General features: G+C 41.1%; 1 protein-coding gene across 2 annotated transcripts in view; it reads right to left on the bottom strand.

Moving 5' to 3' along the window:
• The window catches only part of vps53 (VPS53 subunit of GARP complex), a 28,053-nt gene extending 12,905 nt beyond the window's left edge, over positions 1 to 15,148 (bottom strand). The window contains exons 1-14 of one of the 2 annotated variants that reach the window (XM_085243277.1): positions 14,996 to 15,148; positions 14,518 to 14,598; positions 12,792 to 12,841; positions 12,629 to 12,695; positions 7,310 to 7,396; positions 6,723 to 6,838; positions 6,228 to 6,347; positions 4,023 to 4,101; positions 3,776 to 3,919; positions 3,521 to 3,663; positions 2,856 to 2,997; positions 1,948 to 2,046; positions 1,717 to 1,811; positions 470 to 712 (exon numbers count right to left, since the gene is read on the bottom strand). In XM_085243277.1, coding sequence (XP_085099403.1) covers positions 470 to 712; positions 1,717 to 1,811; positions 1,948 to 2,046; positions 2,856 to 2,997; positions 3,521 to 3,663; positions 3,776 to 3,919; positions 4,023 to 4,101; positions 6,228 to 6,347; positions 6,723 to 6,838; positions 7,310 to 7,396; positions 12,629 to 12,695; positions 12,792 to 12,841; positions 14,518 to 14,598; positions 14,996 to 15,082 — 1,553 coding nt within the window. In that variant the 5' untranslated portion in view covers positions 15,083 to 15,148. The remainder of the gene's footprint in view (positions 1 to 469; positions 713 to 1,716; positions 1,812 to 1,947; positions 2,047 to 2,855; positions 2,998 to 3,520; positions 3,664 to 3,775; positions 3,920 to 4,022; positions 4,102 to 6,227; positions 6,348 to 6,722; positions 6,839 to 7,309; positions 7,397 to 12,628; positions 12,696 to 12,791; positions 12,842 to 14,517; positions 14,599 to 14,995) is intronic. The other variant, XM_085243278.1, reaches the window with a different exon arrangement.
• Between the last annotated feature and the right edge of the window lie 263 nt (positions 15,149 to 15,411).

The raw sequence follows: 15,411 nt of genomic DNA, 5'->3' as shown, positions 1-15,411 counted from the left end.
TGTACACACCAAAGCTAGTGATGAGTTCTTAAGTGGCCAGTGAAGCAGAGATGTTTTTGCTGGTAGCATTTTGGGTTTTGCCACAGCTTAACCAACTCCAGATTGCTTACAACACGCTATTCTCATTCATCAAACAGAGCGAGGACTGAGGATGTTAGTTTCAGACTGAACTGCTAAACGGTCCCAGCAACAGTTTATGGGTGTGACACACTTGTTTAGGAAATGGTAATCCCAAATAAATATGTGTCATTGATGGAAATTGTTGAAAATTACTCATATATTTCAAAGTCTGATTTTTGTTTTTGTGTGGATTCAGCATCTTCAACAATGTCATGCTAGTTCTTTTTTTACTTACGTGTAAAGTGTTGCAGAGAACCACTGAAACGGTCATGTTGATAATATAACTTTTACCAATTACATTTTAGACATATCGTTTTTAATTTAGACTGAAAACCTGAAACGGTCTTACTTAGGCAGGTTGCCAGAGAGGATCTTCCAGGCATACTCTCTGAGGAATTTCTGGAAGATGGTTGTGAGGGCTATCATCGGTTCTCCAGTGCTTAGTTGGGAGCACTGCACCATACACTTTTTGTAATAGACAAACAGGTCAGCACAGCTGGGCAGTACTGCTCCACCCTCCTCCGTGCCAGCCTTGGGAGGGCCTTGTGCCCGGAAATCAGCCACAAACCGGTCAATCAGCTCACCCAGATTCCTGCAGAAACAGAAAAGAAAGCAAGCACCCATGCATGAAGTAGGGTCTTGTGAAATTAATTAAATCTATTTAATTAAAACAGGATTGTGTTTTTTCCCCATATATCGATTCATGGACGAACTATCAAGCAGACCGAGTGAGACGGATAAATAGGAGAAACTAGTTTAAGCATCAAAATAATCAGCGCTGTAGTCAACAGGTCCACAGCCAGTTGGTGTGGCCCACTCCTGCTGAATCAAGGAACTAAAGCCAAGGACAAAACAAGCAGGCCACTGTTCTCTTCTGCTATGTCCCACTGGGGACAAGCTGATCTGGCCGTTGCCTGTAAGGCTGTAGCTGCAGAATAGGTCAATCCCATCCCCTTGGACAGACAAACACTATTTAACGCTCCAAAGAGCCAAGAACCAGGGGCTGCATGCAAGCACCACAGTTCCAGAACTGTTACAGGAGCCATCACCAACACTGGGGGAGGGGAGTGACTGACTGAGGACGTAAGGGTGGTGGTAAAAAAGTGAAAGGGGAGGTGAAAAGAAAAGAAAACAGGCAGGAGGAATAAAGAGAAGGAAAATCAGACTTGGAGAAAGAGGGTTATAAAAAAATATAATATGGATCAAGAGAAACAAAACTGAAACATGTATTACATAAAGGGGGCCTGAAGAAAGGCTACCAAAAAAGAAAAAAAACATAAAGAGGTGGGAAAGAAAATAGGCAGATCTGCTGCGGCAGCACTTACTCAACCTCCCTCTCTCTTTCGCTCACTGTCTGTGGTTGTGGAGCTAATGGGAAACATTTATGCCACAGTGGATAGAGGAACAACGGATGGAAAGACAGAAAAAAAGGGAGTGAAGTAGAATAGGAAGGAGGGGAAGGGGGGTCTGATTGATGAGTGGGCAATGGAAAAAGTATGCATGTGCCAGCTTTACACACAACCTGCTCCCAATTCTGGGTTTGTGTACCCTGATCCAATTAGATCTTTCCTGCTTCTATGAGTGTGTGTTGCTCACTTGTCTTGGGACTCTATGTAGACGTATAGATGAGGTTCAAAGCATTTGGAGACAATGCCATGGAAAGGGTTGTCTGGAGCTTTGGGCTTCTTTGGCTAAAAGAATCAGAGAATAAAGGTGACAGGACATTTTTATTTAGCCCCAAGAAAGTTATTCATCAAAAGGAGGAAATATCTGAGAGCGCAATTACTTTGCGAAGAATGTCAATAAGGTCAATCCAGGTTAACTTACCTTAGTCAGATCTTCATCCTTTTCTGTGCCGGCCTCCTCTCCTGGCTCATCCTCCAGAAAGGGGTTAGTTGGGTCTAGTGGGCTGTCTGGCCTCTTCTGCTGTAAAAATAGAATAATAGAGCATGTAATAGCTTGATTCTCACTAAAGAATTTGTGGCATATCTATTACATATTATTATATTAAATATAACAAAGCTGTTTAATATTAAATTCAGGATTTATCACCTTTTTGTCAGCACAGACCAGGCTTTCATAAATCTGCACCTCCAATAATTAAATTCCACTCAACCAAATCCCCGATTGAATAACCAAACCAGCAAGGGTGTTAATTGAACTGAAGACAAGAGGGACTCTGTCTAGCCTAAACATTATCAGTCCTGAACAAGCCTGGCCTACTTGGCCATGGCAAAACTAATCACACCCCTCATAATCCATCCATTTCTGTGTGTATCACTTCCACCTCCACATGGCAGAATGACCTGGATTAAAAGGTTTCTTTAGGCTGTGACACACCAAAAAGCACTCAGTGTGCGTGTGAGCAAAATTAGCTACAAATCAACAGTTTTATGTATATAAACAAGAAATAGAAAAAAAAATGAAGATATGTTTTGACTGACTGGGATTAATCTGTAGCCTTCCAGTTGGCTTAAACTACAACAAAGCCAACTGGAAGTATTTCAGTGAGTGTTAAGTTCCCAACTGGAGAGCACATGTTTTGCATCAGTTTCCCCTGTCAGAGTATTTAGACGGCTTTTTATATAACAAGGAAGGTGTGACTGAAGAGTGCTTTTAATGTTGCAATTATGATCAAATTTGCTACATCTAAACTGTATTTGCATGTGGATATTTTTAGCCTTAAAACGTGTATTGTTAGGTGGGTATTGTTCGTCTCTGTGTGTTTTTCTTACTCCAGGTACGTCCGTCAAAGTGCATCCCGTGAAGCGTTTGGCCAGCAAGCCCTCAAAGTTTGTGGTCCTCTGAATGGCAAACAGAAGCAGTTTCACCTCAATCTCCTTAGCCCGTGTTCGCATCACTTTGGCTAGCTCAGCCCTGGGAGAAACCGAAAACACACACAAAACACGGACATAGTGTCAATTTGAGCGCGTTACCTCTAATTTCTATAATTTGACATCCCAAAATGTTTGACACTGCTGCAATTTTGGCCAGATGTTTTTCATTCCCAGTAGCAACACATGGTGCCCGCTTACTTCGACGTCTTCTCATGTAGTTGAGGGGGGAAAAAAAAGAGACCGAGAAGTGTTTCCCACTAGGTCACTGCTCATGTAGGCCACCTACGTCAACTGCGCAGAAAGTTGTACCGGATCCCGGAGTCAGGCCTGGCACACCATAACAGCGGGGTTCTTTTCATAAAGCCAAAAAGTCCTAACAAGCAATTTCTCGATTTTTGCCTGGATAATTTCATTCAAATTCTTCTCGGCTGGACAGACACACAGTGTTTGCTAATCGGCATAAATTAGACCAGTTATGCACAGTGTAACTCATAACCTAATTTTTGTGTCAACACATGCCCCCAGATGGGTTTTAAATCCCAGGTTTTACTGTACGTCTATACCTGGTGATGTGGCAGAACTCCACGGCGATACGCTCCGTCATGCACCACTCTTCAGGAAACATGCGTCCATATTTTTCTTCATAGTCCAGCAGCTGGCGCTTGATCCAGGCATAGCGGCGATCGATCTTGTCGAGCCAAGCAACCTGATAAACAGGGACAGCCATTTCTTTTAGAATGAGATTTGACCTGGTTCCCCCTCTCTATTATGGAACCATACAGTAAATAAAAACCCATTTTTTCCTCCCCAGTTCTTACGTCTTGATTTTCCTGGAAGAGGACCAGATACTCTGAGAGGTGCTGCCTAATAAACTTCTTGATGATCTCTTGCTTGATGCGTGGGTCGAGTACATTTGCCACCAGACAGGCATCCCTCAGCACGTTACTGGGCCCACCTGGTCTCTATAAGAATAGTTCGGGACATGAAAGATGTGTTTGTTCTAAAATAGAGGTAGATAAGGAAAGTAGGCACATGAAAATGGAGAGTTTGGGTGGAGATATTTACCTTCGAGCCCTGTGAGGGGAAGGCTTCTTCAAAATCTGCCAAGATCTGAGTCCCCAGCTCACTCTGTGCCGCCTTTACTCTAGACAGGTCAAAATGGTCATTGAGCAATTAACTGTTATCTCAGTCCATTTTGCTGAAATTACAGCATTTTAATGTTAGCCTCCAAAAATACTGAACAACAGAGAACAGAGGCAGACATATTTCGGTTCACTAGCTACTGTGACTGAGACCTTTCATGACTAACAGCCAGTTAGCAGATCCCTTATTTAAGTTCTTGTCAAAAAGTCAAACGGGAAAACTTTTTACAGCCGTCAGCCTTTCACTTACACATAATGACCAACTGTGTTTTTGAACTGCTACAAAAAACATAAAGACTCAACAGGGTAAAATACTTTCAAAAAATATTAAATAAATAAATAAAAAGGCCAGTTTGGCTGTTCCTTGAAGATGTTTGTATCCGCCTGCAGACATCCACAGCATCCAATGGCACGACGGTCATTTCAAATAAACAGGAGAGGGTGGAGATGCAACATCGCATTTGGATGTTGTTGTCTGAACATCTACGGCTGTCCTGATTGGCTGCAGAACATAAGACTCTAATTATACGGGGACTCCACAGCTCACAGTGATTTCTGTGGCATCTATCTTACCACGGTTGAGCAGTATGACTCAGATGGGGGAAGAAAAAAAAGAAAAAGAAGAAGAAAAAAAAAAGCATTAAGCGATAAAGTGAGAAAGGCTTATTAAAAAATAATCAAAGTTAAACTTGCTCAAAGGTGACAGCTACACTGGCTCCATTTAGTCATGGTTCAAAGTACTGTCTGAACAAAAAAGGTTAATTTCTCAGTGAATTAAATAGAGGAATGTCAAAGAGAGCCTGTCACATAGCTATAACGTGCATATTAGCCAGTTAAGTTGACATTTTTAGAACATGACTTAATGAAAAAAAAAAATTGAACCGAAATATCTGGGGTTTTTTTTTTTTTAGATTTGAAGCAGTGTACATGTTTTTTCATTTAACTTCGTTAAACCGCACTGCCTGAAGAAACCTTGACATCTGAAATTATCACCACATTGAAATTCCAGTGTTTTTTGTCACTCATGCCACCTTTGTACTTCGCATGGGATCCCTAATCCCTTCTCATATACCCATTCTTGTTCATGTTTTATCTGTGCAGCATTCTCTTGTCTGCGTCTGCCATCTGTGGCTGTGCGGTTGCAAATGTGTATTCCCCAGAGGCTACAGTCTGTGTAGGCCGTGTTTCTCTAGGAGAGGTCTTGATACTTTCTATTGACTGTCCAGCATCCAGCTGTCAGCCCTGCCTTCATATCTTCCCCATGTCTTTCCTCTCATCCTTCTCTCCAGCAGAGTCACTTCTTCCATGCAGCTGTTATTTGGTATGAACACTGTCTACCACACCTCAATCATAACAGAACAGAAGGTCATCTTATTATGTTTTTTTGTTTTTAGGGATCAGCTTTTGCTTTGAACCTGAATATTAACCAGCTTAATATGTCCCATACTGATTCTGGTGTTCTTGGAAAATATTAGTAAAAATGGAAATTTGGGAAGAGCTTTAAGAAACAACAACAGCACAGCTAAGAACTGTGCCTGCACGTCTTTGTGTGTGTGTGTGTGTGTGTGTGTGTGTGTGTGTGTGTGTGTGTGTGTGTGTGTGTGTGTGTGTGTGTGTGTAAATCTCTGTGTGAGGCAACCTTCAGATATTGGAATGACTGACTCAAGACTGAACAAACATCCTCAAATGAAGAATTGCGTTAGAGGTACGAGACTGATGAGAGACACCGCAAGAACAATTAATCTCAAGAACATGGTGTGAAAAAATGCTTTTTCCACACACATATGCAAAAGGAGTACATGGAGATAAAAACAGCCTCAGAAATAGTGTGTCCCTTCTCTCTCACAATGGAAGAAATTCTGGCATAATGCAACCCTATTCAGTGAGTTTCCTTCCCGTGTTTCCCTGTATGTGTGCAATATCTGCATAAACAGGATGCAATAAGCAACATACTTCATCTACTAGTGTAACCAGTTTTCAACCGTTTTTCAGCTGTAAGAAGAAATCACCCTGTGGCTACTAAAAATGAGATTCTCACCAGAGATTGCCCATGTGAGCTTGAACTCAAACTCGAACACATATACCTTATAAAGTGGCTGGTGTGCGTGTGTTCATTCGTATAAGTTACCTCTCTGAAAGCTGTCTGATCTGGGGTATGCCCATATACTTGTGGAAATGTTCGAGCACGTTGACCACTCCCTGCAGCAAGTTGGCCACCTCCCCATACTGCCTCTTCCTGGTCATGGCTCTGGAACATAAAATGTGTGCAAGTATAACATTTTTAAAAACTATCAAAACCTGTACTCTGTAACTGCAGGTGTAAAGTAGTTGGGCCAAATTTCTCTATATAATGTGCATCCAAATCAGTCCAGCAGAATTCTAGCAGCATGCTACTCACTGTATATCATGCAGTTATTGCTTCTGTCTATATGAAATGTTCTTGTTTCAGTTTCACGTGCTGCAGTATGCAGTAGAAGGTTAAAAAAAAATTTTCTGCACCACTTATAACACTGTAGTAAACCCAACTGTACCATCGCATCGGTGCAGATCATACACTAAATCACTCGTTATCACGATGGGGAACTTTCTGAGTATTTCTGTTCCTAGAGTTAAGTATACCCACTCTAAAGAGTCGACACCCCCCACCAGCATGTGCAGGTGGTTCAGGGTGGTGATGGAAGTAGTGAGGTGGCGCTTGGCATGGTCCAACTGCTTTATGTCCCTCGTTATCTCCTTGACCTGTGCGGGAACAAGTCAGACAGGAAAGGCAAATAACCCACAAGGAGAAAGGGTGGGGAAAACAACATGGAATGAAGGAGGAGGTCAAAGCACACAAAAGGGAAAGGAAGAAGCACAAAAAGGTGAGTGCGCCTTGTGATGCAATATGCCAAAAAGACAGAGCAGGATTAACGGCACACCCACTGCTTTGAGAAACTATTTTTGCCTCCTAAGGGAGAGTCAGCCTGCCACTCCTCCCCCTCACAATCCCATCCCATCTTCTTTGTAAACACTCATTCTACTGGCCTTCCCTGGACTCTTGTAACACAAAGACACACGGACGGCACATTACCTGGACTTTAAATAACTTGCCGCACTGTCTCTCTTGTAACAAGGAGGACACAAATGGTAGCTCCCATCTGCTAGGGTCAAATCCCCAGTGAGCTTCAGAAACCTTTGTGTGTTTGTATACGTGTGTGTTGTTGTGTGTACCATTTGTTCAGACTTCTCAGCTTTGTCCTTGATGTCTTTGATTTTTCCAAAGAGCTGCTGGATAGCTATCTGGGCCTCCTCCAAAGCCTGCACAAAATAAACAGAGCAACATGATAAGAAGACTTCTACTGCGCAAGAACCACTAAAACAATTAATCTCACACAGTATTTGCATGCCAAGGTTTGACCAAGTGGACAGAGAGTTTTCTGCTTGCTTCCTGGTCAACCATTAGAGCAGAATACATAACAAGAGGGGGAAAAGGCCAACAAATGTTTATGTGCTTCTTCATGAAGTACAATGTTGTCTCCACCATCATGCTATGTGTGAACAACACACAGACGCCCCCCCACAAAAAAACAACAACATACAAACAACTCAAATTCATTAGCAGAGACGACGGAAAGTCTGTTAGGAGCAGATGGTCAAATTTGATTTATTCTTTTAGCAAACTTTTAATTAAAATATGTCACTTCAAATAAAAACATCAACTTTCTATAAAAAAAATCCAAAATCCAAAAGTGAGATTCACTTCTAATGATGTTTTGTTGTGAGAAGCAGGTGTTGGCTGCAATATTTGTCTGTCATTTGCAGTTGTGGGTCAAACTTTCATGGAATTTGTTTTTAAATTAATTAATCTGGTCACAACACTGGCTTTGGCCCAGGTGACAAACGATCACGCTAATGCCTATTCCCAGCTCTGGAATGAAGCAATGTCAAACATACTAATTGTGTGTTTAACTGACACGCTAACTCAATATCTGACACTGATAGATCCTAAGTTGACACATATGCCATAAGGCTAAGCACTGCATAAATGCTGTCACTATAAAGGCTAAAGACATCATTAGCAGCTTTAACAGCCTATTAAGCCAGGGCAGATTAGATAACATTATACAGTGGAAATTGTCAGATAGCTGAGGTGCCATTCTAATATTTCCCCATCATCTGACATGGCAGCTGTTCTTTGATGGTCCATTTTGCTCTGACATCTGATGCCAAGGTAACGGGCTTCATTTGGCCCGATGCTGTGGCAGCTCTGCAGACGCAGCTTCGACTGGCCTCGGACTCTTTTGCACAGAAGGAATGCTAACAGCCGGCACCAGCTGTGCAAGGAATTTACCACTTTTAAAAGCACCTCTGAGAAACAAGTGGACATCGAGTTAACAAATGCACACAAAACTGTGGCTGTACCACCAACAACCACTGCACAGACATATAAATACAGCTTGCACTGACAGCAGGGGATTAATTTTCCTTCCTGTTTGGTGTCAAAGAGCTGTGATTACTGACAGCCTCCTAGGGAGGCATTCAGCAAAGTAAAGATGACACACTATGACCAGTTCAAGTAGTCACGAAACACTGATTTGGCCTTTAATCCTGCAGAGGGTGTTTTAACATGAAAGTTCTTCTATTAAAACGGCATCTAGCTATCTATCCAGCCTCTCGTGTATCCTTTTCTTCGCTTTTTATGCAAGCTGAGTAATTAATTGGAAAAAATTAGAGGTTAAGTGATCCCTCTTTGATCTGATGTTTGGGAGAAAGAAGTGCCACTGAATCTTTAAAGAGGATCCCTGGAGCACATCTTAAACAAACAAAGTGCGCGCACAAGAGGCTTAAACTTCCCAAGCTGAAATTTGTCGCTCATGCAGACTCAGCTGAGTCAATCTGGCTCACTTCCTAGCGCTCATTTCCTGTATTTAGCCTTGAGGAAAGCTGAGAGAGACCACTGCCCAGCAGGCGCCTCTATGCCAGAGATGTTATCTGCACTCACAAAAACACGCACATCCAAACCAGTGTGTCCCTAACATGCAATAAGCTGCACATGTTCCATGGCGCACACAGACTGTATTATGGAGAGCAGACAAGAAGCGGAGAGCTTCGATTCATTGTTTGAACGCAGTTGGGATGCATTTTACCTCTCCCTCTGGCAGACTCTCAGCGTTTAAAAGTAAAGGGCATATTTAATGTTACTTTTGAGTTCTGCGCCAAACACAATAAATCTGATCAACAGCTGAAACGCTGCCTGAGCAGCTTTCGTGTACATTTCACTGAGACAATTTAGACAAAGGAGAAAAGCTCAGGAAATCGCCACTCATGTTAAAAAAGGGTTGCTATAGCCAAATGTAACAGAAAATAATATCAAAGGCAGCATTTTTCAAACGCACTCTTGTGTATTTAAGAGTGGCCAGCTACTATGCTGCTTCTACTGTTTTTCTTCAGAACTTCATCTGCACAAAACTGTAAAACACACATGGTGAGATAGCTTCAGGACTGCAGAAGACTAAAGATGAAAGCATGGAAACTACAATAAAAGCCCAACAGCCAATTTAAAATGAACATTAACTAACAATCTAAGGCAACTCAATAGGAAGATAACCCAAAAGTAACATAGATATAATATGCGCCTAACACCGTGCAGGGAGACTTATTACGGTGATCCAAATCAAAAGACACCAGAATTTCTAAAAACAAGAGTTTTCCTTTGATTACTAATATAAACAAGTTGAAATTTGCAGTTATTGTGCATAACTGCTGCCAGGAAAGCATGACGTGGTCTAAGCAACCCAAGGAAAGCCTTCCTCCACCCTTTATGGGGTTTATACAATCATCATTTAAGCACGCACAACATCCAAAGACTCAACAACGACAGCTGCCACCAACAGATTATTGTTTCAGTGCACCAGCCACTCAACAGCAAATCATTATTTGGTTCTTTACCTCTTCCAGCCACTTTTTTCTTTGTCATTTAACCATTATTTGGATGGTGGCTGGTGCCAATCTGCCATAAACCTAAACAGCAACCAGTTAACAGGATTGTGAATGGTAGGCAGAAAATGATACCAAATATTTGATCTGCAGTTCGAACCCATTCAAAACAAAATTATTTAACGTCCTTAATTTTCATTATAGAAAAACACAAAATAACCTCTTCATTAGTGCTATGGCGTTATAATCAGATGACTGTGGAGCAGGTGTGCGCCCCCAAAAAAACAAAACCCCTCGTTGCCATGACAACGAGCAGGCGAGAGGATGCAAAGACCAAGCTGTATGTGGTGGGAAACTTGCAGGCTGGTAAACAAAAGCTGGTAAATTTAAAATATAGCCAGATTAGCAAAAACATCAAAATTAAACTTTATCATTAGCATGTTAAATAATAGCATCTGTAATACTAAGTCATGCATGTAAACTACATATGAGCACTGCTGCCATTTCTTTAGCTAATGGGAGCAACCATCCTATTATAAACCAAGTTCGTGCTGATAAAAAAGAGAAAAGCATTTGGCTGATTGAGTGTCTTGTGCAAGATCCAGTGTTATTGTTTAAAAAACATAAAGGCAAGTAAATTAAAACAAGCGTTTCATTTTCTTCACAAAGATGCAGATTCTTAATCTTATAGGTGCAATTTCACAAGGTTGCCAGCTGAGGATCTGCGAGGTGTCAAACCAGAAACTCTGATGCTCTTGTCCTCTTACTCACTCTCTCTCTATTCCTGTTAGAGCCAGTTTGCACTGTTTTGGAAGGAGTGGTGCACATGTATGAAAGGTTCACTTTTTGCAGTGTCCTGCAAGGAATAAATTTCATTTTTTTACACTGAGCAAACCCTGACAAGTTTCAGATTAGCCCTTTTTCTGGGCATTTGGAACTAATTAGAGAAAGAGTTTTCTAGTGATCAGTTAGTCTTTTCACGTAGCAAACAGCCGTTGGAGCACAGATGACGCTGGTGGTTGCAGAAAATGGGTCTTTGAGCACCTGCAGATATTTTGTTAAAAAAGCTAAACGCTTTGTGATTATTAAAAATAATAATAATAAACCCACTCATTAAAAAGAAAAGAGAGAGGAGAGATAACAGATCTCTCCTGGACATTCATGCTACATCCACTCGCACAGTGCTCTCTGTAATTTCACCCTGGTCCTCAAACATGTGCAGAGAGAGAACATTAAGTTGTGTTTCAAATGAACCGAATACTTCGTCAACAATCGTCGCTGCTTATGAGAGCACAGTCTTTGGTTACAATCCAGACACTAAACCAACATTTTCAGTTTAAAGGTTAAGCCTAAAGTTAGTGTGATGAAGGTGAGAACATCTACAGGGTTGTGCACTGTGAATTTGCCCCCAAAAGCTTTTAAAGTCCTAAAAACACAATCTTCAATTATCACCCAATTTATTCACCCATCTGTATTTCACCGGACTCTGACCACTAAGGCAGTCACATATCCATATTCAGTCAGCACATGTGACAGTCTAACTCTATAGAAACTCAAAAAAACCTCAGTTGAAGTCATACCCAGACTGCCTCAACTTTCTCTCTCTTCCTAATGTGCTCACCCCATCCTTCATTGTAAATATAACTATCTTGGGTTTCAACTGGAGGAATGCGCCGAGCTCAGTGAACAAGTTCGGTCAATAGCAGAAATAAGAAAATTGCTGATCTTGTTGTTTTTACTCTATAGCTGTCTGCATGTTTCAGTTGCCCTCTTGAAATGCACACTCCTCCATCTTTCCATCTGCAGAAAGGATTTTCCCCCTGGAAAAGTTGGAATGGCTCTGTGGGGTTGGAAAAACAAAGTAAAATTATTGTGTGAGACTGTTTAATGTTATTGGTCTGGAGGGGATTTAAAGTGTTTCCGCTACCAAACAGTAGCTAACTGGGAAAGACGCGGCCACCGGGCCAGACTACCTGACGACAATGCACACCTAATCGCATGAACTGGTCAGAACACGCAGGGCTCACCCACCAGGTGTCACATTCACTTTAACAACTCTGACTTTGCAAGGACCTGGATTAAATCAGGAGGCGCCGTTTTTTCGTTTTGTTTTGATTTTATTGTTTGTTTTTTTCCCAGCCATGATCTCTAAAGAAAAGGCAAAGATTCCAAACCCTGGGTTGTAAAGAAATCTAAGTATTTACATACGGGAATCTATTTCACAGACGTGTTTTCCGTAAAGAAGGGGCAGTGTGAGCTGCGGGAATGGATCTGAGTCATATTGTCCTTTTCCATGGAAGCAATATGGAGAGACGAAAGAGAAGGAGAGGGGGAGGGGCAGCGTCTTCTGAGTTTGTTACAGCCACTGGCACCCTTTTAACTTCAGCAGAAGGATGTAAGCCTGAACACCACAACTAATGAACAGACATGTTATGTATGGGCATAATTACTTTCCTTCGTCTCCCCCACTGGGGATTACAAGGTCTTCAGTGTGTGTTTTAGCATCGATTTGTGAGAAACAGCGGTGCATAATAAAACACACCTGCTATACATGCCTCGGGGGACAATTATATCAATATTTCCAAAACAAAGTATATTTCAAGGACAGCTTACCTGTCTGCCATCTTGGCCTACATTGGTTTGGCCCCTGACAACTGTCCTGATGTTGTCATCCAGACGCCTGCCAAATGTGAAAGAGCAATTTATTCACACTGAGGGTAAGATACAAACAAGGAGAAAAATTGACAAAAAACAAATTGACTGAAATCGAACTCACCGTATCTTCAATCGAATTTTGTTTACCACATCGTCGATATTAGCCAAGGACTGATGGAAATACAAAGACAGGAAATCAGGGAAGTATACAGTGAATTTTCCCAACACATTTTAAAAATCTGCGTTTTAATGCAAGTTGACTACTGTTTTTTAAGTTCTTCCATTTTCCTAACTATGTATCATTTCATGTGTTACATTTAACACAAAACAACACTGAGCATAAACCCATATGCAGCTGCTTTTCACAGATTTGTGCTTCAACAAGCAGATAGCTTTGTCTCAGATGATACAGTCAGTTCAGTAGATCTACACAGGGCTAGTGTAACTCCTAACCTAACTATTATGCATATAACACAATAGGACGAAAATGCCTCCACAACTGTGCTCACCTCTGCAGTCTAAACACAAACTATAGGGTTACAGTGACCCCTTATGGAACTAGAGTATACACATGTTATGATATAGATGGTTTAGATTTAACTGTTGCAAGAGGAATAAAACAAATTAATATGAAAAAGGATACTTTGCCTAATCTATCAACCAAAGCTGCAAGAAAAGCAACAATAAATTTCAATCTTTTCTTTTTTGTATTCCCTCTATGTCTCACAGTCAGGTTTGTTCCATTCCCTTCACAAACAAGCCATAACTGTACAGTTCTTCTCTCATGACCTTCTTCTTACATTTAATCATATTTAGCAATTTCAGCAGGACACTGACACACTTCAGTTGCATTAGGTCGTCACTTTGGGACCCTTAGTACAGACCAAACCATCAGCAGGACATCATATTGGACATGATAAAAAAAAAAAATGATTGAGTCCTCACCAGGTCTAAATACAACCTGAGATGGACAACAAAAACATGGCTTTTTACACCATGTCATTGTGTTCACTGTTTAGTTAAAAAAAAAAAAAAAAAAAAACGCAGAAGGACAGTGTCACATTTTCAGTACACCCTATTCAGTAGCTTGTGAAACCAAGTGTTTTCTTGGTCTCTCACATTTTGGTGGAAGACTTTGAGGCCACTCTTCTTTACAACCTTCTTTCGGTTCATCGATGTTTTCAAGCATTTGTTTATGCTCAGCTCTAGTAAAGTTTGCCCCAGAATTCAGTCAAGTTGATGTCTGGACTTTCTTTTTTTGTAAACATTGCACGGTTCGACCTCAGGGGTGAATTTGCTCAAACATCCAGTTCTGGGAAGCCTGGCAGCTGTCTTGAATGTATTAATTTTTTATTTATTTTGTAGAATGATAGACTTCAAATTGCATAGAAAATTGTTGAATCTAATTTGCCCATAGGTGTGAATGTGAGTGTGAATGGTTTCCTGTCTCTCTGTGTTAGCCCTGCGTCGGGTGTCACATGTCCTGCCCCTATGGTAGCTGGGATAGGTTCCAGATGACTATATTCACAATACTACGACAAACATTCCTGGCTGTCTGATTGGCCTGAATATGTAAAGCCTAAATGCAGGAACCTACTTCCAAATGGGTCCTGTTACTCTGCCTGCTAGTTTAAAGCTCCAGAGTAGAATGGGATCATTCATTGTTAATACTACATTATAAGTAACACCGGGACGTTTCCCACTGTGGCAAATGAGAACATGACTTCTAACTTAAAGATTATCACTTGATTATCAATTGTGTCAGTCTGTGTCTGGACCACACCACATCTGTATATATGTGTAAGTGAAAACCTGGCTGCAATCAGTTGTGTAGCACTTCAGTGTACCTGCTCGGTGGGGAAAAGTGTGTTGATGTATTCCACCGCATTGAAGTCGGCTCTATCCAGCGGGTCTTGGCTGGGGAATACCTTGCACACAAAAAAACAAACAACGTTTGGTCGGAAACTCACGTGCTGACCGACAGATACTTTGTATAAACATGTTGTTAAATGAGTTGTGATGTGATGCTAATTATTCATTATATGATATACTAAATTTAACAACAACAAGAGATAAAAGCTAAGGCTAACGTCGTAACGTTAAAGCGATCATATTTTAATTACTTGACATGCCTATTGCAAGCCCAACACTGTTAATATTACGGTCAGCTTGGTGTTTAATAGCTAGTATTCTTAGTCCAGCTTTTTACCCTACAGTAAGCCCGCAAGATGGTTAGCCTACCTGCTGAAAGCTGTCAGCACATTAGCAAAGACCAACAACAACAGGTTACAAAGAAATCCTTCAGTACCGAGGTGAAGCGGTTACCTGTTCAATGGCTAGCTGCACCTCTGGGGTTAGATGCAAAATAGCCTCTAGATCTTCAGCAAATTCAAATTCTTCTTCCTCCATCATTGTCAAAACAAATACAAAGCAAAGATCTCTTCGGCATAACACTTCCTGGACAGGAGGCTTCTGGGATACCGGTGACGGAAGAGGAAATGCTGCATTCCAGGACTGTCGGAATTTACAAATTTTGGGAGGGTGGGGGTATTATTGTAGGGTCTCTACCTTACACTATAAAGTGTCTTGGGGTGACTGTTTAGCAAATCGTGATTTGGCAGTACATAAAGAAAAACTGAATTGAATTATTTTTAGATTATGATATAAATGTAAAGTAAAAGTAAATACTCAGGACCACAGAAATGTTATTTAATAATGTTGTGCATGTTTTATGTTTGGTC

This window comes from Mchenga conophoros, linkage group LG14, assembly GCF_057382185.1.
Source record: "Mchenga conophoros isolate Kocher_MC1m ecotype Shallow Benthic linkage group LG14, M_conophoros_male_GT1.1, whole genome shotgun sequence".
NCBI classification, from domain to species: Eukaryota; Metazoa; Chordata; class Actinopteri; order Cichliformes; family Cichlidae; genus Mchenga; species Mchenga conophoros.
This window is presented reverse-complemented; position numbering and strand designations above follow the sequence as displayed.